The sequence below is a fragment of the Balearica regulorum genome, chromosome 29 (genome assembly GCF_011004875.1).
Source record: "Balearica regulorum gibbericeps isolate bBalReg1 chromosome 29, bBalReg1.pri, whole genome shotgun sequence".
Taxonomy (NCBI): Eukaryota; Metazoa; Chordata; class Aves; order Gruiformes; family Gruidae; genus Balearica; species Balearica regulorum.
In genome coordinates, this window is record NC_046212.1 from 2,706,972 (window position 1) to 2,729,843 (window position 22,872).

Sequence of the window (22,872 nt, forward strand, 5' to 3'; positions counted from 1 at the left end):
GTGTGTGTGTGTGTGTGTGTGGTTGTTGTTTTCTGGTGGTTTTTAAATAAAAATGGCCTCCTCGATTTTAATTTCCAGCGGGCGCTGGCAGAGATTAATTAGCGAAAGCGGTTTGTTAAGTTCTGGGCTGGGTTCTGGTGGCGGTGTGTTAAATTTAATTAGGGGGAAAGAAAGAAAAAAAAAAAAAAAAAGATATGGGGATATGAGGGGGGAGGGAAAAAAAAAAAAAAAAAAAAAGGCCAAGTTGCCCAAGTTGGTTTCCTTTTTCTTTTGAGAAATCTGGTAAATCCTTGCGCCTGCCTTTGGGGCTGGAAATTATCGGCTGAACAAAACCGAGGGCAGCGATTCCCTTTTCCCTGCAAAGGGAATTGTTTCATTTGGGTTTTGCCTTTGAGACAACACGCGTTTCCCCCATTTATTTTTATTTTCCAGGCATGAAATAAATAGAAGGTTCGGGGATGGGATACGGGGGGGGGGGGTGGAAAAGAGGGGAAAAAGACGGTTTTGCCTTCGTTTTGTTCGCTGGGAAAATCCCGTGGTGTGGAGGCTCTGCCTGGACCGCGGCTAGTCGTAAAGACATTTTATGAGCAAACAATGAGTGTTTATTGGAACCACATGATTACAGAAATGGGATCTTTTATTGTTTTCAGACTGAAATCCGTCTGCTCTCCCTCCCCGAGCCCCGGGTCCCCGCTCCCCGGGCTGGCTCCCGTTACCGCCGGGATGCTCCCACCGCCGCCCCGCATTAAACCTCCTTCCGCCAGGCCTGGAACCCCCCCAAACCAACTTTAAAATAGATTGATTTTCTTTTTTTTTTTTTTTTTTTTTCCCTTGACGTATTGACATCCTTCAGACACTCGCAATGCTGCGAAACATTTTTAGGCTGTAGTGCTGGAATAACGGAATGATTTATATTCTCCGAGGTTTGGTGGTTTGGTTTTTTTGTTTTGTTTTGTTGTTTTTGTTTTTTTAATCCCAGTTTTAAACCCGAGGAAATAAATTGCTGCTTGTATCTGTAACATCAGGGATTATAGGAAAATTGCCACGTGTTATTGACATGGACTTTCAGGAAATAATACATTTTCTTCGACAGATGTAGTCGGTGGAGGGAAAAAAAAAAAAAAAAAGAAGAAGAAATCAGGATCCTACAGAAATGTTTAAATGGAAATTCCGCTGTCCCAAATGCTTCCTAATTTATTTATAGGGGCGTTTTATTCCGACGTGTTGAGTAGGAGCGTATGAAGGACGTAAATACAATCTGTGCAACAAGAGGAATTTACATTTTATTTGAAGGCGTACACATTTTGCACATATACACCCGACCATAAACCCATTTGATACGATCTTCCCCGCGCGTGGGCGTTTATCTCAGCTTCTATAAAAGCGTGTTACGATCAAATATATATAAATACAGAGCGTGAACCTGTGGGTGGTTTATTATGCCAAATCCGCCGTGTTGTAAGAGCCTGGAAAAACTCTGTAACTACAAAGAAATGATTAGAAAAAAGCGATTTCCCAACTTGTCGTGTGAAGGAATTTCGGTTTGGGGAACGAATTAACCAAACCCACCAGAAATAATATATGATATATATTAGCAAACGACACCGGCGTTAGGTGGGAGCGATGAACGTGGTGATGCTCAGATCGATTTGCGATGGGGGGTCCGTATCTTTGTAGTTATTTCCCCAATAAATGAATTATTTTTTTGGGGGGGTGGGGGGGGGTTTAAGTGCTTGTATTTCTAGCCAGAGCTTTGTGCAGCAAAGGAGTTTGTGGGGGGTTTTTTTTTTTTGGTGGTGGTTTGTGGTTGTTGGTTTTTTTTTTTTTTTCTTCGAGAGAAATTTGCGGAGCTCGGCGTGCGGAGGAGAAGAAAAGGCGAGGGGAGATTAAAAAATTAGTCATAGAGGAGGAAACACGCTTTGGGGAAAGATGATGCGTAACATTGGGGGATCAAGAATTTTATTTTTGGAGGAGATAGTTGGGGATCTTGTTACTATTGTTGGCGGGCGCTTAATCCCTGCAGCTTGCCCTCTCCGGAGGGAAAAAAAAAAAGGAGAAAAAAGAGTGAAAAAAATTTTCAATTTTCAGTGTTAGTGTTTGAGTTTAGGGCTAAAAAAACCTCCAACAACAGTTTAAAAAAAAAAAGGCCTTTACCCATCGGGTTTGAAGTGGCAGCGGGGAGTTGAAGTGTAGACTCGGGAATTGGGAGGCAAAGCGAGAAAATCGGGGTAGAAGCACCCCAAAATTTGAAGAGGGTGATTTTTGGGGGGGGGGGGGGCTAAGGGGGGGGTGTGTGACCTCCAGCCTCGGAGGGGGAAAAAGACGCTGGGGAGGAGGAAGGCGAAAAGCAGACCGTCTTCCCCCCCCCCCCCCCTTTTTCTCCCCAGACACAAACACAATAAAAGGCAGAAATCCCCGAAATTGCGGGTGTCTGGACGCAGTCTGCAGGGGACAGGCTGCTCGGGTCGCCTTTGTCGCATGGGGACACACCTTGCTGTAAAAGTCTTTGTCCCCAGACTAAAGACCCCGCGTTTCAATGGGGGGCGGGGAGGGGGAAAATAAAAAAAAAAAAAAAGGGGGGGGGGCCGGGGAGACTGGGAGCAAGGCAAAAAAAAAAAAAAAAGAAAAAAAAGAAAAAAGAAAACCCACTTAAAAAACCAACAAAAAAGCCTAACACCCACCCACCCCCCCCTAAAATCACCCGCCAGACAAGGTCCAGGGGGACGGGGGTTTGTCCCACAGGTGGGGCCCCCCCGTCTCCTCCTCCCCCCCCCCCCCCCCCCTTTTTGAGTGTTTAAATTTCTCCCGTTTTTGTTTACTTGTTTTGTATACTGCCACCAAGTGACAGAAACTTGCAATTTTTTGCAATTTGGTGCCTTTCCGCTTCCCCCCCCCCCCCCCCCCCAGCCCGTCTGTGTGTGTAATTGCGGGGGGGGGGGGTGGGTGGGGGGAGACGGGTTGGGGAGGGGGGAGAGGACCCCCCCCCCCCCCCCCCCAATTGGGAGAGGGCGGAAAGCCCTGCCAAGGCTTCTCCTGCCATAAAAAAAAAAAAAAAAAAGGGAAAAAGAAAAAAAAAACCAAAAATCACTTTGCAAAGAAGTTTTAGTACCTTTAACATTGAGACCTGTGTCCCCCCCCCAGGCCCCCTCCCACCCAAAAACTTCCCCAAGTTTCCCAAAACCATTTGAAACTCCTCACTTTCTGCTAATTCAAGACAGTTTGGGGGGGTTTTTTTGGTTGTTTTTTTTTTTTTTCTTTTATTCCTTTCGTTCCGTGTTACCGGGGTTTAAATCATCCCCACGTACGTGAACTCATAAAAATAGATAAGGCATGTCAACTCGGGAACGGTATTTTCCCCCTGAAAATATGAGTGTATTTAAGCAAATCCTGAAATATTAAATTGTTGCTCGATTAAAGACGATGTAAATGTATAAATTCAACAAAGTGCTCAAGAGGTTGTCTCCAAATATATAGTTTAATTCTGCCTAAGTGATCGCCTCTAAAAAAAACCATCATTAAGGCAACTATTATTGTTTCCTGAATTATTTTTTTTTTTTCCGAGCCACCTATGATTAAATTCCTGCCTTCATATCTGTAAAGAATAAAGGATAAAACTGCCTATAGTTAATGACAACAATTTTTCACTCCTGAGTTATCCTGGCAGAACGTAATAACATCCCACTCCTTTTTTATTTTTAATCTCTACACCCAACAGAAGTAATTGCACCTCTGCATATATGTACCTATAGATAGCCATATAGACACACACGTCTGTGCAGCAAAATGTCGCCTTTTATAATTTTACGCCATAAAGTCTTGCCCGCGACGAGTGTGACGTCATGAGCGCCACTGTTTGGGTGTTGGGTTTGGTTTTTTTTTTAATTTTAGGGATTTTAGGGAATATTTCCACTCCATCAGGAAAACAGACCCACTTTTTTTTTTTTTTTTTTAATATTAATTAAAAGCTGGAAGGCAGATTTATTTTTCTTTTTTCCGGGGAAGTTGCTACCTGCTACCTGAGCAGGTTTTACCCCGGTTTTAGGGCAAAAAAAAGTATTTCCCCGGATCCGGTTGAATTAAAACCCCCCGTTTATCCCCACTTTTAGCCAAGGAACCACCAGGAATGTTTCCTCAGCCGCCAGACACCTCCCTATAAACAAAGCACCACTCCGCGATTTCACATCCCCTAAAATATGAGGCTTTTTTTTTTTTTTTTTCTCCCTTTTTTGGGGGGTTCCCCTTCTAGCGCTGATGAGATTTATTCCGAAGTGCATTTATTCAGCAAGTTTAATTTAATGAGGGTGTTTTGCAGGGGAAGGGGGGGGTTCTCCCCCTGCTTTTTTTTAGCTGCTGTTAACTTTTTGCAACGTGGTTACTTGGTAATTTAAGACCCAGCGAAGTCCCGTTTCCGCGGGGAGATTTCGGTGCTGCCTTCTTTTGTTGGGCTGAGATTCGCCAATAAATCTGGGAAGGAGAAAAATAATGAAATAAATCACACCACCACCACCACCACCCCCCCTTATTAAAAAAGAATATTGGAGAATTCAAAGCCTCCTCCCGTCGCCATATCCACGCGGGGTAAAAATCTAAAGAAACGCTGAAAAGTGTCAGAAAGCGCTTTCAAGCCTCGACAGAAAGAAGAGGGATAAATTTCAGAAGTAGGAACAGATTAATTTCTCTTCCCCACACACCTCCCGGTTTCCTGGTTAGCAGACATGTGTTTTGACAATTGCCAGAATTCTCTCTCTCCTCTTTTTTTTTTTTTTTTTTTTTTTTTTTACCTTCCAACCCCTGGAAACGTGTGCAGCAACTGAGAGGTTTTGCAAAGGAGAAAACGCTTTCGGGGCCCCCCCCCCATTATTATTATTATTTTTATTTTTTTTTTTTCCGGCGCTGTGCGGTGCAACTTGAAGGGACTTGCCCTGAACTTTTAGTGCACTTTCCTAAAGCAACAAGAGAATAAAATAAAGGCAACAAGAACACGTTTAAGGCCATTTCCCTCCACCATGCTGGGGGAGAAAAAAAAAAAAAGAAAGAAAGAAAAAGAAAAAAAAAAGAAAAAAGAAAGAAAAAAAGAAAAAATCAATAGGAAAAAGCAAAGAAATTACTCGTCTGGGCAACTCTACGGGCGATGCACGGGGTGGTAAATACTCTTTTTCATTCACCTAGAGCGAAAAAAAGGGTTTTGCGGAGGTTTGCATTGAAAAAAATACCAGAAACGGCGCTGGTTGTATTTTTTCCAGCCCTTCTTAGAAAGATATGGGGGGGAAATGGGTGTTTTCGCTAATTAGGGCTCTGAGCATCTTGGTGCAGAAGATGCCTTTTAATTAGGAAATAAAGCTCCTAAATAGGCCACCCTCTTCCAAACGCGGTGTCTGCAGCGCCGGAATAAAACTTTAAATACTCTATGAAGCTCTGAATAGAAGTATTCAGGGGAAGGAGAGATTTCATCTTCTTCTTCTTCTTTTTTTTTTTTTTTTTTTTTTTTTAATTAAGAGCTGCCCAGACTCTGACTCCGAGGTTGTAATTACAGAGAATAGAGACGGCTCCAAAACAATGCGAGCCATTTCAGGCTGGGGAAGAGGTAAATAAACCTCCACATAAACCTCCAAGAATTTGTTGTTGTTATCCTGTTGCCCCCCTTTTTTTGGGGGGGTGGTGGTGGTGTGCGTGTGTTGTTATCTCTATTTTATTTGTTATTATTTTTTTTTAAGCGTTATTTACAGCAAAAAGCAATATTTGCCTAGGAAAACCCTGTTGTAAAGAGCAGGAATAAATTCCCAGCGAAAGACCCAAATAAATAATTAGGACTCACGTGTGCCATAAATGTCAAGTTAAAAAAAAAAAAAAAAAAAAGCCAAAGGGGAAGGGGGGGGGGGGCAGCCAGAGAGCCCAGATACAAGGTGAAATCAGTTTAAATAAAAAGGCTTTTAATGGCATCGCTTGTATTTACCTCTAAGAGCTTCGAGTATTTAATCAAATGTGAGCGCGCAGCCTTATGGCCAGATGTCAGTGGTGTGCGTGGGTGTGCGTGTGCCTTACACACGCATAGGTGTGGGCATTGGGGGGCTGTGATAAGACTAAGGGTGCTTCCCCCCTTGGTGCATCCCAAAAGAGACATTTTTGCAGCAGTTTACAGCAAAAAACATCCTCACGCTGCTTGAATAATTTTAATTTTTATGTGGGCGTGTGGGGGTGGCATATAGTGACCGAGCACCTCCCAACCCCCGACCACAACACGCGTGGGTGGGTGGGGGTGGCCTGGCTCTTGCCCCACGCTGGGATCAACCCTAAGTAGGCAACGTGGCTGGAAAGAAAGGCTCAAACACCCCCCCACCCCCCCAAAAAACACACACATCCCCCCCCCCAACCCAGAGCTGCTGCAGGGCTGGGCTGCATCTCGCTGCCAGTAGCGGTATCTTCAGGGAGGGGAAAGGGGGGGGGGGACACACCGATTTGGATTTGTTTCCTTTCAGTAATTACTGAGGGATAGAAAACACATGTGTTGGGATTGCATTTTTTTTTTTAAGCCTTTTTTTTTTTTTTTTTTTTTTTTTCCTAAATCAGTTCATCAATTCGCTAATTATAGCTGGGAGGGTGGGGGGAGGAAATCTCCCGACACATATTTTTTCTTTCTATTCCCCCCCCCCCTCCCCGCTCTGTGTGAACATCAGTGGGGGGAGAAAAAAAAAAAGGGGGGGGGGAATATAGCTTATGAGTGGTGAATGTTATTTCAGATTTCTATGGGCGCTTTTCTTTTCTGGGAACAAAGAGCAACTCCTATTAAAGAGCTACTCGAAGACTTGTACATATTTCTACTGCTGTGTAGCACTTTTAATAAAACATCTGTTCTTGCTTCTGCTGATGAGTTTACATAATTGTTTGCAGACCAATTTAACCAGAAAGCGCCCCACATATTCCCTCTGCATGTTTTCATGGGGGAAAAAATAAATACCTTTTTGGTAGTGACATATCTTGATGAAATACTTTCGAGAAATCCCCAAACTGCTAGAAAATATCAATGGGGGGTAAAAAAAAAAAAATAAAAAAAAATCCAGTGCATTCAAAACGTGAGACTGAGGAATTGCAATGAGTAAAACATACTTTAATGATGCCTCATTTGTATTTACAGGAGCTTTTTGGGGTGGTTGTGCCCTATTTTTTTTTCACCCCCTCCTCTTTCTCTCCTTTTTCTCCCCAGAAACCTGATTTTTAACGTGGGGAGAGGATCCTATTTTAAGTTTCTTTACGGCAGCTGGTTTCTGTTCACTATAAATCGACCAGACTTTTAAGACTTGCCCTCTGTTTAGAGAAGTAATAAAACACTTAACTTTCTCGACTCCTAGTCACACGGTTATCACACAGGTCTCCGCTACAACAGCCCCGAGCACCTATACAAAAAAAAAAAAAAAAAAAAAAAAAGAGAAAAAAAAAAAGGAGAGGGGAAGCAAAAAAATAAAAATTTTTAAAAAATTAAAAAGAAAAAAATAACCCCCTAGAAGGAGTCTTTCCAGAACTCCTCCAAACTTTGGCAAGGTTGGCGTGGGTATAAATGCCCTTCCATAGGTGCAACTCCCCACGTCAATCTGCCCTAGCAAAGGTCCAACCCATCCAGCTGTAGCTACTTTTAATTTACTCGCCAAATTACATCGGGCTGTAAGCAATACATAAGGTAAGACAACACGCCAATAACTGTAAAGCCTTCATCCATCCATCTCTCCCTCCAGTCCATTTGTTGGACCTTTGCAACAATTTAATATCTGGAAGCAGCTTGCATGGGCAGTGGTGGTTTCCAAAGTAACCCTGCCCTGAAAGGACTTGGGTTCAGAGGAGATGTGCCCATGGCTAATAATATTTGCAACACAGCCCTGGCTCTCCAGATCTGTCCAGCTGAGAGTGCCTCTGGCTGGGGGTTTAACAGCTCAGCAGAAGGCGGAAAAAAAAAAAAAAAAATTAAAAAACCCCTACTAATACCCCCAGTTAATCGCATTTCTTTCCTAGTTTCTTTATTTTCACCTCTTTCTTTGAACCTAGAAATCCCCGGGCAGGCTTTGGGGAAAGGCGAGAGGGAGAAAAAGGAAACGAAAGGAAACTGAAGTTCGCTTTTTTGGGGGGAAAAAGCCTGTAAATCTTCCCCCTGTACATGAGTCTTATATCTGTACCAGGCTGGCTCCAAGTTGGGCAGCCTTAGGTGGGAGCCAGGCTGCGCTCCCTAACAAGGTACATATGCTAAATAAGATGGTGCACACTTCCAGCTATCTCCTTTTTGGTTAGAAACTTTATTTTTTCCCCTAGTGACACTCAGGGGAAGCCTTAACGTTATAGAAGATGAATACACGAGCTTTTTTTTTTTCAGTTGTAGTCTCGTTTATGGTTTTATTGCTACCATTGATTACTTTGCTTTGTTACACAGAGGAAAAAGAGCATAAAATCCGTTGGCATCCGGGTTCCTGTTATAGCTGGGGAAAAAAATATACACACACACCCCCAACCCTTCTTTGTCAGCTAAAATCTTTTAGGGATACATCGCTAAAAAAAAGGAATTCAGTCTATAGATTGAGCGCAAGACAAACAAATACTCTTAGTTTTGAATTTCAGTGTGCACCCACAAACCTTGCTCTCCCCAGCCCCCCGCACCCTCACATTTAAAATAAAAACGTGGACACGATGGAGGGTTTTTTTATTTAAAAAAAAGCCAACACAGAGGAGGCCAGGGTTTCCCTGCCATAATTGAATTTTTAAATAGCAAGCCACCAGAATGATAAAGATACCTCGCAATATTTACAGATCAGCAGGTATGTTTTACATTTAAGGGGCAATTTATGGCTCTAGATTGAAATTAAAATGAGATTAGCTGTCTTCATTTCAATTAGTTCTAGGTGCAATCTACCCAGAGAAGATAGAATATAATCCCCCCTTTCATCTAACTAAATATTTGCAATAGAAGTTTCCCAATCAGTTGTAAATATCTGCAACTATAAATTGCTGCAGACACAAACACGAGGTTGCGTCCCCAGCCCAGGCTCCCCATTGCTCTCCATTAAAAACAGAAATCCTCATTTTTTTTTTTTTTTTTTTTTTTTTTTGCTGTTGTTGTAGTTGTTGTTGCAAATGTAAATATCCTCCAGCATTGAAAATTAACAGGGAAACGTTTGAGGGGAGAAATGTCAAAGTAGAGGAGAAATCTAACTTCCAGGCTAACGTGAGTTTGCAATGTTGGGTGTTGCTTTTCTGGATGTCTTTTTTTTTTTTTCCCCCCTCCCCAAGACATACTTTGGGAAGGTTCTGAAACACGTTATCAATTCAGAAGTCGCCATGTTTTCCCCCCTCTCTTTATGTAATATTTTCTCATCAGGAGCACAACCATTTGATTCCATAATATTGACCAATGCTACATGAGAACAAGAAGGGAAAAAAAAAAAAAAAAAAAAGGAGGGTAATTTATGGCTTAATATTCTGTGGACATCTGAGATTTATTACTGTGAATTCTGAGCTATTTTATTACAAGATAATAAGCCAACATTTCTAAAAAAAACCCCCAAAATAAAAACAAAAACAAACCAAAACACAGGCAACACAATGCACAGACACACAGACGGTGCTTCCAAACCTCAGTGCCCATTAGCAGCAAAGGGGGGTGGGGGGGGGGGGTGGGGGGGAAAGGAAAAGTTAAGCCTGGCTTAAGAAATTTGTACACCCCCCCCCCCCCCCCCCCCACCCCCCCCCCCCCCCCCACCCCCCCCACCCCCCCCACCCCCCCCCCCCCCAGCCCAGCTGCCTCCCCAGGCAGGACCCCCAGCCCTGCTCCCCTCCCCACCGCATCCTCCCCATCTCCCGGCACCCCGGGGGTGCTGGGGGGGTTTTGGGGGTGCAGGACTTACTTTCCATGCCCACTTAGTTTCAACTAGGGAATCAACAGAAGCAAAAGCAATTTTTTCCCTTTTTGACACCCGCCTCCCCATTGGCTCCCCCCGGGTCAGCTGACTTTGTCATTTTGTCTGTCCTGGAGCAGAGCCTTCCCTATAACAATCTAGTTCAGACTACAAACTGGAGACAGAAATAAATATTAAAGAAATCACACAGCCAGGTATAGAGGACGATATGAATTCCTATTTTACAAACCCATCTTTATCCTGCCATCTAACCAGTGGCCAAGAGGTGCTTCCCAACGTAGCCCTCAATTCAACTGCCTATGACCCTGTCAGGCATTTTTCTACTTATGGAGCAGCCGTTGCTCAAAACCGGATTTATTCTTCTCCTTTTTATTCACCGCAAGATAATGTTGTGTTTAGCTCCAGCCGAGGACCTTATGACTATGGATCTAATGCTTTTTACCAAGAAAAAGACATGCTTTCTAGCTGCAGGCAAAATTCTATGGGACATAATACACAGACATCAATCGCACAGGATTTTACCAGTGACCAAAACAGGAACACTTCGCAAGAACAAAAAACTAGCATTCAAATATACCCATGGATGCAGCGTATGAACTCCCACAGTGGTAAGTTTTACAGCTCGGAGATATAAATTAAATAAACTGAACCATCTTTACGACCTTCTCCCTAGCAGAACAGGCTGAGCGACTTTTTATGGCCCCATAAAAACAATAATATAGCTCCTTCACAGTTGCAGCTACAGGCCTTTTATTTGTTAAGTTGTTGCAAGCAAATATGGCTTGTTATGCTCTTTCTAATTAAAAGACTTCGAGAGTGTAAAATATCTATAATAAAGTGCAGCGAGCTCTGCTCGGGAGTTAAGCACAAAATATTACCGGGGTAAAAATAAGTTTTAATGACGGGTGCGGGAAGTGCGCGGTGGCGGGTTCCCCGCACGAAGAGGGGCCGGGGGAAGCTCCCACTTCCCCCCCCCCCCCGCCCCCCTCCCGGCTCCCCCAAATCCTCCAATTGGCAGAAATAATGTGGGAAAAAGAAAAGGAGGGGGGGGGCGGGGAGGGCGGGGAGCAGCATCCCGGGAGAAAATGACCCGGGAGAAAATGCTGCGTGCACAGGGTTCCTTTAATAAAAAATCTAAAAAAAAAAAAAAAAAAAATAATTTTTTTTTTTTTTTCGGGAGGGGGGGTGCCGGGGAAGGGGGCAGGCGGCCGCGGCCGGAGGTGGGGGGGGGGGGGGGGGGGAGGAGGAGCGCGGGGTTGCGCGGGGGCGGAGGGGTTGCGCGGGTGCGGGTGGTGGGGTTTTTTTTTTTCTTTCACACCCCCCCCCCTCCTCCCTTCTTCCTCGTTCTACCGGGCTGACGATTTTTAGTCTGTTTTGTCTCGGCATCCCTAGGAGTGGGCTACGGGGCCGACCGCCGGCGGGGCCGCCAGATTTATTCCCGTTATCAAACCTTGGAGCTGGAGAAGGAATTTCACTTCAACCGGTACCTGACCCGGCGGAGGCGGATCGAAATCGCCAACGCTCTCTGCCTGACGGAACGACAGATTAAAATCTGGTTCCAAAATCGAAGGATGAAATGGAAAAAAGAAAGTAATTTGAGTTCAACCCTCTCCGGGGCGGGAGGGGGGGCCGCCGCCGCTGCCGCCGACAGCTTGGCCAAGGAGGAAAAGCGAGAAGAGACAGAGGAGGAGAAGCAGAAGGAGTGAAAAAGTGACAGCTCGGCGGCAGGACCCCCCCCCCCCGACCCCCCTTCCACCTCCCCCCCCCCCCCCCCGTATTTATCACTGGCACAATGTTTGGCTACGTAAAAAAAAAAACAAAAAAATTAATAATGATGGGGGGGGTTTAAAAAATATGGTCTAATGTGGACATCCCCTCCCCACCGCTACACAGCCCCCCCCTCCCCCCGTTCTCCCCGGTGACCCCCCCACCCCGCACACACATCTCCGCCATCTCCTATTTATCTAACTCGGGATAAGACTGTTTCCAGCCGCACACTCCCCCCCTCCTCCTCCTCCTCCTTCTCCTCCCCATCCCTCCGCCTCCCCCCCCCCCAAAAAAAAAAAAAAAATTGGGCATCCACCCTCCGCTGTGCCGGGTCGGACTCTGCCCAACCGCTTCTCCTCTCCCCAGCCAGAGCAATTCTTCCTCCCCTGGTGAAAAATCTGATTTCCCTGAGAAAGCTCCTTCCACCTAAATATAGCATTTCCAAGAGCATCCTCCTTGTATTTAAGCAGATACCTGGGCTCATCACTGCATACTACAAACTGTGACAGTTTCTGTGTGAATATTTTTAACTGTGTTTGTGGTACCTGTATTTATATTTATGTTTAGCACTGTAATGTTCCACAGTATAAAGTGAATGGAGTTCTATAGCAGTAGAAAAGGAAAAATAAAAATAAAAATCTTGTGTTACACCCTCTCATGTATAAAGGTCATGTCCAGAGGACTATGTTGAGTATTTAATAAAAACTGAATATTATTTTTAAAGTTTATAGAATGGCCTCTGAGCTTCAGTTGAAACCTTTCGTGTTGATAACAGCCTGTTAGAAAGTTCACTTATCTTCTGTGTGTTGTTCCTGAAAATCAGCTCCCTCTCTCCTTTTTCTCCCTCCTTCGTACCTCTCTCATTCGAGAGTATTCCAAAAAAAAAAAAAAAAAAAAAAGGTGGGAAAAAAAATTTACATTTTGCTTTGTCTCCTTGAATTAGTCTTGTTACTGTATTGTTCGGTGGCATCAGGAATCTATGCCATACCTCTCGCTTCATGATTAAAAATGGATTTCCAAAGTTCAAAACAGTATATATTTCTTATTGCACCCTCCTTCAGTCAAATACCAGGTCAAAGGTTCTGCTTCTTTTTTATTATTATTTTGATTTAATTTGAGCTCTACACAGCTGAGAATCCCCCAGCTCTGCGGAAGAACCCACTCCCCCCCCCCCCCCGACTCTATTTCGACCCAATAAACCTTTCCAGGGAGGGGGGGGAGTCACTTTTATCCAGAAACTCATCCTTAGGAGAACGGAAATTGTGGATATAACGCTGGGAAACAAACCCTGCTGCTGTGGATCGCAGGCTCGGATAACTCATTGAAGGCTGGATTAAAAAAAAACCTGCATTTTTCTCGCCTCTTTGTCACTACTCTGATATTTGCTGCCCTGTTCAGTGGGTAGCACTTAGCCAGGGATGATATTGCCCTGGAAGCAGCTTAGTCCCCTTCGAGTTTTTTAATGAAACAACCAAGATTTCGTGTTAAGTGACCATAACCAGGAGAAAAAAAAAAGGGGGGGAAAAAAAAAAAATGCAGCCTGGGGAGTTTCTTTCAACTCATCCTTTGCTCGTCTCCAGCCTGGAATGTGCAGGCGAATTTTGCAAGGCGCAGGAAAGACGGGGGAAAAAAAAAAAAAATAAAAAAAAAAATCTCTCTTAAAACGAAAGAAAACAAGCAAACAGCAGCAAGAAGCAGAAGCCAAGGGCGTTTTGCAAGAGGGTAACGACCTGACCAGGGAACAGGAGGCTCCCTGGGTGTAAACCGGTTTGAATTTAAAAAAAAAAAAAAAAAAAAGAAAAAAGAAAAAAAAGAAAAAAAAAGAAGAAAAAAAAAGGACAAAAAAAGAAAACCAAACAAAAACCAAACCCAAACACATATCCACAACCACACATATATAATTCAGCGCCTATAGAGAGAATGAAGGCGATATGTAACACCCAGCGCATTCAAGGCATTCTCTGGCTGTTGAATGGAGACGGAATAGAAAGAAAACGTGCTCAGGTCTGCAAGGCAAAGCTGGACGGGGGGGGGGGGGAAACTCGGAGCTGCCCGTCTCCCACCGCATCCCCCCCCTCCCTCCCTCTCCTTGCTCCGGAGCAGAAGGGAGGGCTGGAAATTCAGATTTGAAGGTATTTATTTCCCCTTCGCCGTGCCCTTTGAAGAGAGGGGCTGGTTTCTCCAGCGAGCAGCAGACAAGGAAGATCCAGGCTTCTGCCAGCAATAAATTGCAAGGGGGTGGGTGGTGGGGGGGGGAAAGGTAACAGGAATGTAAACTTTGGCGCATTGGAGGAGCTTATATGAGAGGAGCAACCCCTGCAGAACGCTCAGGAGCTTCCCCGACCGCCACCGCTCCCAAAAAACCTCGGAAAACAACGCGGGGAATGTGCTTGTTTCCACCTAGCCAGCAAATCGTCGTGCAATTAAAAAAAAAAAAAAAAAAAAAAAAGGAAATTAAAAATGATGCGGAGGTAATGCGCTGCTGCGAGCTTTCATTCCTGGTTGCACCCAGCGAAAAGAGAAAGAAAAAGAAAAAACCCCACCCAAACCCCAACAAACAAGGGGGTTTTTTTTCCCCCCTACCCGCGCAGCTGCGATTTGAGGAAGGAAGGAGAAAAAAAAAAAAAAAATGCGCGCAAGAATAAAAAGGAAAAAACCAATTTTTTTTTTGAAAATCGCGGAGCAGTGCGCGGAGGGAGCTCGGACGCAGCTCTGCGCGCTGCACCCCCCCCCCCCCCCCCCCCCCCCCCCCCCTCCTCCTCCTCCTCCTCCTCCTCGTCCTTCCCCCCCCCACCTTCCCTCCCTTCCCTTTCCCCCCCCCTCCTCCGCGGGGGGCGGTGCGGTGCGGTACGCGGCGGGGCGCGGAAGGGTTGTGCGCTGCCGCGGAGCAGCGCTAGGTGCCGCTGCCGCCTCGCCGTCCCGCGGCGCGCTCCGCCCGCGCTCCCCCGCGCACCCCCGGCGCTTTCCGCGGGCGCCCATCAATAACCCACCCCGGGGTCATCAAGGCAAATTGATGAGTGGCCGGCGCCGTCACGTGACGCCACTTAAATATCCCATATTTGGGCAGGGCATATAGGGGGAAAAAAAGAAAGAAGAATCCCCACCTATAAATTCTGCACTTTAGGAGGAACAAAACGCGGCCCCCCCACCCCCACCCCCAACCCCCCCACCCCCCGACTTCTACCAACCCCCCCACCCCGTCCCAATCCCTGAACTTCAAAGGGCCACAAATCACCCTAATCAAAGCGGTTGCAAAAAAAAGGGGAAAAAAAGAAAAAAGAAAGAAAAAAAAAAAAGGGGGGGGGAAGAAAAAAAAAGAGAAGGAAAAAGAAAGAAGGAAAAAAAAGAAAGAAGAAAAAAGAAGGGAAAAAAAGAGGGGAAAAAAAGGAAAAAGAATCCCCCTCCCCAAATTTTCTTTTTCCCCCCCTTTTTTAATTTTTTTTTTTTTTCTTCTCCTTCCCCTCCTCCGCCATGAGTTCTTACGTCGCCAATTCGTTTTATAAGCAAAGTCCCCCCGTTCCTGCCTATGCCATGCAAAGTTATGGAAATTATGGAAGTGTGCCTGAGGTTCAGTCACCCAGGTACCGCTACAGTGGCTTGGATCTAAGCATCACCCTCCCCTCCTCCGGGGCTACCAACTCCCTCAGCGGCTTGGACATGTCTGCAACCCCCCGAGCTAACCCCGAGCGACCTTCCTGCACGGTCATGGGTTCTTCAGGGCATCCTTTAGCCAGAGAGGAGCAAGCATCCCTAAATCCCGGGATTTACAGTCAGAAGAGTGTTAACACGACGCTGGAGGAGAGATCTAAGAGCTCGGGTGAAATCAAAGCTGAGCCCGTGCAAACAGCACAACAAGGAGGACCACAACTGCAGCAGCAACAACCTCCACAAATTTACCCCTGGATGACCAAACTACACATGAGCCATGGTAAAACTTTCACTTCTTGATTTTTTTTTTTTTTTGTTTCACAGGTTTTTTTTTTTTTTTTTTTTTTTTTTTTTTGCCTTGGGTTTTTATAGGCCATACGGGGCAAATAATAAAAAACCTGAGGTCGTAAATTTTACGACTAAGGCATCAATTGCTCGTAAAACTGTCCACTAAAAGGCTTAGAGGCTATATACGCCCAAATTTATGACAGCATAATTGGATCATAGAAACAAAACGTGTATAAAAGGCAATATTCCATTTTTTTGGGAAGGGGGGGTTAAAAATAACTTGAAATACACATGTTCTTTGAGGATGAGCTTTAAAAAAAAAAAAAAAAAAAAGCCACCAGAAGCGAAGGTGGAGGGAAAGCGTGGAGAGCTTTTCCCTCTCCACCTTCCCAGGGCTGAGAAGGGGGGGAAAAAAAGAGACAAGATCCCCAAGAAAAGATATTTTCCTCCTTTGTACACTTCCTTATTGTCCGAGAGGAAACAGGTTCACTTCTGGCTCATCTACATGCGTTTGATCTGGGCTTTAGAAAGGAAGGGGGGGACTTGGGGGGCTGAAGGTGTTGGGAAATGAAAGATTTCAGGCTACTTCACTCCCTTGCGTGCCCACAAGCGCCAGCAAACTTCTGTATATTCTAGATTTGTAACCGGGTTTTAGCATTTCAAAAAAAAAAAAAATTAATAAAAAATTTTAAAATCTATCCAGAATTGCTTTGGCTTTTCATGCAGTGTCTTCCCTTTTATTTTTTTTTTTTTTATTTTTTATTTTTTTTTCCCCCCCCAGAAACGGATGGTAAACGCTCCCGAACCAGCTACACCCGCTACCAAACTCTGGAACTAGAGAAAGAATTTCATTTTAACAGATACCTGACCCGGCGGAGGCGCATTGAGATCGCCAACAACCTCTGCCTGAACGAGAGACAAATCAAAATCTGGTTTCAAAACCGGAGGATGAAGTGGAAGAAAGATTCCAAGTTGAAAAGCAAAGAGGCTCTTTAGGTGGGATTGCAAGAGATGGGGGGGGGAATCCCCTGCTTGGTTTGGGTTTTGGTTTGGGTTTTTTTTTTCTTTTCCATCACTTCTGGTGGAAGCTACCTTGAGGAAACTTTGATTTTTGGGGTGGGGAGGGAGGGAGCTGCTGGATGGACTCTGGTCCGTACCCTCACAAATCCCTCAGACAAAGGAGATCTCTTATTAGTATGCAAAAAAAAAAAAAAAAAAAAAAAAAAAAAAATCAACCCCGCTGTTAGCTTCATGCAAAAATTTAGTGTATCGCTCTTTAGGTTGTTACTAAGTGTCCTAACCTGTGCGCTCTTTGGGGGAAAAATTTGCCAGATTTAAAAAAAAAAAAAAAAGGAAACAACACCAGAAAGGCTTAAAAAAAAAAAAAAAAAAAAAAATCCGCAGGGTGGCTGGGTCATGTCTTATCAGCTCTAAAAATCGCAATATTCGTAGGGAAAAATGCAAAAAAAAAAAAAAAAAAGAGCTGGCGAAGAAGGAAAAAGGAAAATAAGGGGGAAATAAACCCCAAAGCCAGTAAGTTTTGTGAAGTCCCAACCTCGCTCTCTGCTCGCCCTGATGGGAGAAGGAAATTACTGATTGCTGGGAATTGCCCAGGAAAGATGCTCTGGCACCTCCGCTTTGGCTCTCTCAAGTCGCAAAAAAAAAAGAAAAAAAAAAGAAAAAAAAAGATATTACCCCTCGTTGAGACTCAGAAACCCCTAAAATCTACTTATAAAACCCCGGAGAGGAGCCGGGGGGGGGGGGGGGTCCCTGGTGTGTGTTTGCGTGTTTCGTTGGGACTCGGATGGCATCATTTTATTATTATTTGCATATAAAAGAAATGAATAGACTTGTGGGGAACACCGTTTTGCGCGGCTCCTCCGAAATCTCCGGGCAGGAAAGTGCAGCATGGGAGGTGGGGGAGGGAGAAATAGCCTCTGGACTTAATATTATTGTGTATTTATTTGTTGCGTAATTAATGTAGATTTGCTAAATGCTAAGATATATATTAAAAAAAAAAAAAAAAGTCAAGGCGAACCCCAATTTGTACATCTCTGTCTAAATTCAATCCGCTGCAGTAACTTCTTTTATTTCCTCCCCCCCCCCAATGATGTACTCGGTATATTTATTAGTTGTCATTTCGTCTGCGAAAAGGCGATGAAACTTCTATTTTGTCATATGGAATAAACAGTAAATAATCCAAAAGTTGGCGCGCCGGGCAGATATTTCTGTGCTCCTTCCCCGCCTTGGAGCAGCTTTCTGCTCCTCTGCTACTTTGGCAAAGTATTGGTTTTGAAAATATTAGTATTTATTTGAAAATAACAGATTTCGGGAGGGATGAAGGGATGCTTTAGGCTTAGAGTATCCTTCTCCCCCTCCCTGGAAGAGGTACGTGCTGCTTTTCCTATTTCCCAGAGCATGGGGAAGGGGGGAAAAAAGAGCTTTTTTAATTTAGTGATTAAGCGCTGGCTGGGCCCTGAGGAAGGTGAACCGCTCCCTGTCCCACCTCGGACTTTTTTATCTTTATTTCTCTCAGGCTTTTCATTCCAGACTGGTGTCCTCGCCTGGCAGATGGCATTTTAATAGGAATATCGAATTAAAATTACCTTCTCTCTCTGTCTCTCTCCTCCCCCCCCCCCCCCCCCTTTCTTCTCTCCCTAATGTATAGTCGGGATTAAATGATTTTGCCCCAAAATCTCGCAGCCGCTGCCTCTTGCTGCAGGTTGGGCAGCACCTGGACGCGGGAAGGAGGTCCCAGTGCCTGACTGGAGGTGACTGGGATGGGGATTGGGGGGGGGGGGAGGCTGTCTGGGCAGGTGGGGGGCTCCAGGCCCTGCTGTACCCCCCCCCCCCAAAGGGGAGCAGCCCCCAGGGAGGCTGTGGGGGGAAGGGGGGCTGCCCCGCCTTCTTGGCTTTTAAATATATATATAGAGAGATTGCCTTTTAAAAAATATCTTTATATATATTATTTTCTGTCTCTGTGAAGGTGGAGGGGCCTAACGCAGAACACATGGGCTCTGCCTCTGGGGTGAAAACACGCCTTCCATAGGGTGTCCATACATCCCGGAGCCTAACACTTGGGTCCATATGGACTTCTATATACCTACAGCCATATGGCACAGGCGCGGGGCTGAGAAAAAAATACTTCGTGGCGGGTCTATACGTACCTCCCCACGTGCTTTCCACCCACGGAGACGTAGGACGGGTGCAAACCTTCCCCACCTCCCCCCCCACCACTTCCCAAACCCACTCGTGCACCGCCGAGAGGTGCGTGCACAACGTCTATACGTGTGCCGGCGTATTTGCATAGAGCTCAACCTATATTTTCCCAGGCAGATGGCTCCGCTGTGCACCCAGACACGCACACGCAGGGTGACTCCTCCTGTGTCTTGCCAGCTATTTACGGGCGAAAACAAATGCTGGGAGAAGCCAATAAGCTCCATAAAACTTTATAGGATTTCCTTTACACATGGGAAACAACGGAACAATTTCCTGAACCTGCAAAACAAAAGTTTCCTCCAGCAGCGGCTCTGGCTGCCTTTAGGGGTACAATTAGCACAGCGTGCTCAAACGGGGCATCTCCTCATCTCCGAGGGCTTTGATTTGAATTCTTATTATTTTATTTGATGGGTTGTTATTCGTGGATGTTGGGTTCTGGTTATTTGGCGGGTTGCGAGCTGCAGAGAGATTTAATTTTACTGTCGTTTAACAGTCAGTGGATAAAAATATTTTCTTTTTCTTTTTTTTTTTTTTTTTTTTTCTCGCTTCTCCCGTCTCGACTGTCATTTTCCCGTCGGTTTGGAGTGAAATACTGCAGAGCCAAGCCAGGCTCGCCTCGCACATTTATTTGCTGCCTATATGAGTGGCTCCCCCACTCTTGGGGCCTGGGGTGATTTCAGGGAGGCTGAGAGGGCTCGGTAGCGATTCAGATAATCTCCTTTTTCTTTTTCTTTTCTTTCCTTTTTTTTTTTTTTACCCTCCCCGGTTTTTATTTTTTCCCCATGCTGTGTAAATCTATTGACTGGTTGCTCAGGCACAAAACCCTCTTGGCGTGTACTGGTAATTGCTCGTTATTCCGTTCAATTTTCTCTTAAGCAATGTCTTCCCCTCGCTCTCACCGGTATTATTGCAGCGTCTCTGGGTTATTATTTTTTATTCTGATTACATTTCGCACTCTAACAACACCTTTTTCCCTCTCCTTTTTAACCGGGAAGCTGTCAAAGCAGCTGGAGTTTGTCAAGGCAAGGGTTAACCAGCTCCTAGACCACGCGTGTTTTATCTGCGAGAGCAGGGGAGGAAAAAACACCCCCAAACCCTCCCCCCCAAAAAAACCCCACTTTAAATTTCAAACTTTCGCATTTCCACCCTGCGGAGCGGAGTGCGGCTACTTATGATTAATTATTGGCTTCTCCTGCCCCGGGAAGGGGGGGAGAGGGGGGTCGGGGGGGGGGGGGTCTCTGCACCCCTCATCCCTCTTTTCTTTAAGGGACATTTTTCTGGGGACTGGTGGGTATTTGGTGGATGTTGTTTGGTGCTGTCTGGAAGAGATTTGCTTTTTTATTTCCCCTCTCGGCTGCTCAATCCCTTCCCAAAGACTCAAGAAGGAAATAGAAAAGGACTTACCTTGCCCCGTCATCCGTGTCAACCCCGTGAGAACTTAAAATGGCCCAAAAACAACAAACAAACCAAAGTTCCAAAATTTTTTTTATATATATATAAATCCAGGACTTGTTTTGTTTTGGTTTTTTTTTTTTTTTTTAAAAAAAACCCAAACAAAGCTCTTTTAGTTTCACCGAGAACATGAGAACATTAGCAGAAATACTCATGGCTTCTATGTGAATTTAGTAGTTTAAAACTTTTGAAGGTTATTTATGTGGATGGCCCTAAGCAAAAGCCCTGAATGGCTCTCAGGGAGCACGTGATGTCATTAAACTAAGTTTTATGGTTTGGGGGAGCTGACAAACCCACAATATATTTACATCATATATAATCTTAACTGTCCACCATCGCAGCTGCTAGAGCTGTTTAATGCTGGGACAGTGGGACAAGGCGCTTAGTGCGGAGCGCGGCGGCTGCGGGGCTCCTGGAGCAGCATCTCCCCGGCCACCCCAGTAAGTTTTTCTTCTTCTTCTTCTTCTTCCTAAATGTCATCATCTTCTTCTTTTTTTTCTTCTTCTTCTTCTTCTTTTTTTTTTTCTTTCTTAAAAAAAAAAAAAAAGTATTTTAGTTATTGAAAAATTTTCACATCTCTAGGAATTGCGAAACGTTTTGTAAATTGCCTTCCTTGCGTGGGAAAGGGGGTGGGGGATGTGGGGGTTTTGGGGGGGGGGGGCGTGTTAGAGCTGGAATGTGAGTTTTGTAAAGGGGAGAGCTGCAGGCAAGGATCTTATCTGGCAGGAATCTCAGCTTTCCCCCCCCCCTCCTCCTCCCCGCATCCCCAGGGCTGCTGGAGAGGAGATAAGGCCAAAGCAGGTCTATATATTACTGGTTCGGCAGGCAGGACCCCCCCTTCCCCATCAGCCCCCCCCTTCCCGGTCCAGCCTGAAGGCAGGCTGTGCGCATCCCTAAAGTTTCAACCCCATCCCTGAGTTTGAAGGGGGGCGGGGGGGGGGGAATTTATTTGTGTTTGGGGGGAGAGTTGGGCTTTGCAAAGAGAGGAGGGGAAAGGGAAAGACGCTCAAAACAAAAAAAACACAAAAAAAAAAAAAAGGAAGGGGGAAAGAAAAGGGGGGGGGGGGGAAATTATAAGTAGTGCCAAGGAGCGCGGAGGAAGCGGCCGCGCTGGGAGGGGCGGGGGCGGGCGGGACCGGCGCAGGTGTGCGGAGGGAGGGTCGCTCCATGCGCGGCCCCACGGCACCCGTGGGAGAGGCCCACGCGGGGGGGGAAGATGCTCTGTGAAGAGGGTGGACACACCACACACCCCCCCCCCCGTTGCTCACAGGGGGTGTTTGGTGAAGCGGGGGTTGTCACGCGTGGGGGGGGTGGGTCATGCGTGGGGCAAGGCCGTCTCGCAGGTCTGCGTGGCAGCTGAGGCTGGGGGAGTCTCTTCCGGGGACCCCTTGGGGTGCTGGGATGCCCCCCACCCCGGGGGGCCCTTTGGGGTCAAACCTCCCTGAGGAGCCCAGGGCGGGGGCGGGGGGGGGCAATAGGGAGGGGGTGCAACCTGCTGGGAACCAGGGTGGGGGGAGAGGTGGCCTCGCTCCCTGGCTCCCACCCGGGGTACCCCCCAAGAGGAGTGGGTCCCACAGAAAACAATGGGGCACCCCTTCCCCACCCCCTGCCAGACAATGGCTGGGCCTGTGTTGTTCTCCGGGGGAGGGGGGGGGGCCATGCTCAGCTCCGTGTGTTCCCCCCCACGGCGAGACCTCGTCCTGGTGTTATCCCAGGCCTGGTACTTAGGGGGGATGCATTATTGGGGGGGGGGGGCACATGTGGGGGGGACGACAGAGCAGAGGCCGCAGGTTCCCACCGTGACACGAGTTGTCTGGAGGGGTGTTCACCTGGGGGTACCCACACATGCCCACGCACACCCCCACGCAAGCACACCCGCGTGTGCGTGCGCACGCAGGCAAACACGAACGCGTGCACACGTGTGTGTGCACAGGCAGGCGTGCAGTGCATGCACGTGGGCACACATGTGCATACATGCAAGTGTGCAAATGCACACACAGGTGCACACCTATGCCAGCACATGTGTGGGCATGCAAATGCACGCTCATACGTACGCACACACATGCACACACATGCTCACAAGGGCATGCACACGCCCTGTCACAAGTGTACGTGCACACACAAGGCCTTGCACGCACACAAACGCACACACACGAATCCCATACACCACGTGCACAACCTCCCTCATGGGCTTTGGGGGGGCTCTGTGGGTGCTGGAGGGGACTCTGCGGGTGCTGAGGGGGGGCTCTGTGGGTGCTGGAGGGGACTCTGCGGGTGCTGAGGGGGGGCTCTGTGGGTGCTGGAGGGGACTCTGAGGGTGCTGAGGGGGGGCTCTGTGGGTGCTGGAGGGGACTCTGCGGGTGCTGAGGGGGGGCTCTGTGGGTGCTAAGCCTCTCCCAGCAGCTCCCTTGCATGGATGGGGACCCTCTTTGCAGCCAGGGCTGGACCCCCCCTCCATCCCTGGGGACCACTGCTCCCACCCAGGCTGCTCGGGGAGCAGGGGGGCAGCCAGGCCTTTGGGGAAAGGATGGAGTAAGAGGCAGGGACATGACAAAACACCCGGGAACCCCCAAATCTTTTCCTTCCCAGAGCCCTCTGAGGGCTC

At 46.6% G+C, this 22,872-nt stretch overlaps 2 protein-coding genes across 3 annotated transcripts; both read left to right on the top strand.

The window, feature by feature from the left end:
* The first annotated feature begins 9,759 nt into the window (after positions 1–9,759).
* HOXC6 (homeobox C6) lies at positions 9,760–13,484 on the top strand. Of its 2 annotated transcripts, none has more exons than XM_075737773.1 (2): positions 9,760–10,501; positions 11,262–13,484. In XM_075737773.1, the coding sequence occupies exons 1-2, from the start codon at positions 10,102–10,104 to the stop codon at positions 11,597–11,599; spliced, it is 738 nt and encodes a 245-aa protein (XP_075593888.1). In that variant the 5' UTR covers positions 9,760–10,101; the 3' UTR covers positions 11,600–13,484. The 2 variants fall into 2 exon arrangements, with proteins under 2 accessions (XP_075593888.1, XP_075593889.1); XM_075737774.1 differs by having other exon boundaries at positions 11,286–13,484.
* A 1,521-nt stretch (positions 13,485–15,005) lies between these two features.
* On the top strand, positions 15,006–16,632 carry HOXC5 (homeobox C5). The gene is made up of 2 exons (XM_075737710.1): positions 15,006–15,588; positions 16,378–16,632. The coding sequence occupies exons 1-2, from the start codon at positions 15,132–15,134 to the stop codon at positions 16,590–16,592; spliced, it is 672 nt and encodes a 223-aa protein (XP_075593825.1). The 5' UTR covers positions 15,006–15,131; the 3' UTR covers positions 16,593–16,632.
* Positions 16,633–22,872: the final 6,240 nt, after the last annotated feature.

Bases quoted from the DNA above. Each gene is read 5' to 3' on its own strand.
- HOXC6 (XM_075737773.1), top strand. From the start codon at position 10,102: ATGAATTCCTATTTTACAAACCCATCTTTATCCTGCCATCTAACCAGT. The intron at 10,502-11,261 runs GTAAGTTTTACA...GACGATTTTTAG, and splicing joins GCGTATGAACTCCCACAGTG to TCTGTTTTGTCTCGGCATCC.
- HOXC5 (XM_075737710.1), top strand. From the start codon at position 15,132: ATGAGTTCTTACGTCGCCAATTCGTTTTATAAGCAAAGTCCCCCCGTT. The intron at 15,589-16,377 runs GTAAAACTTTCA...TTCCCCCCCCAG, and splicing joins CAAACTACACATGAGCCATG to AAACGGATGGTAAACGCTCC.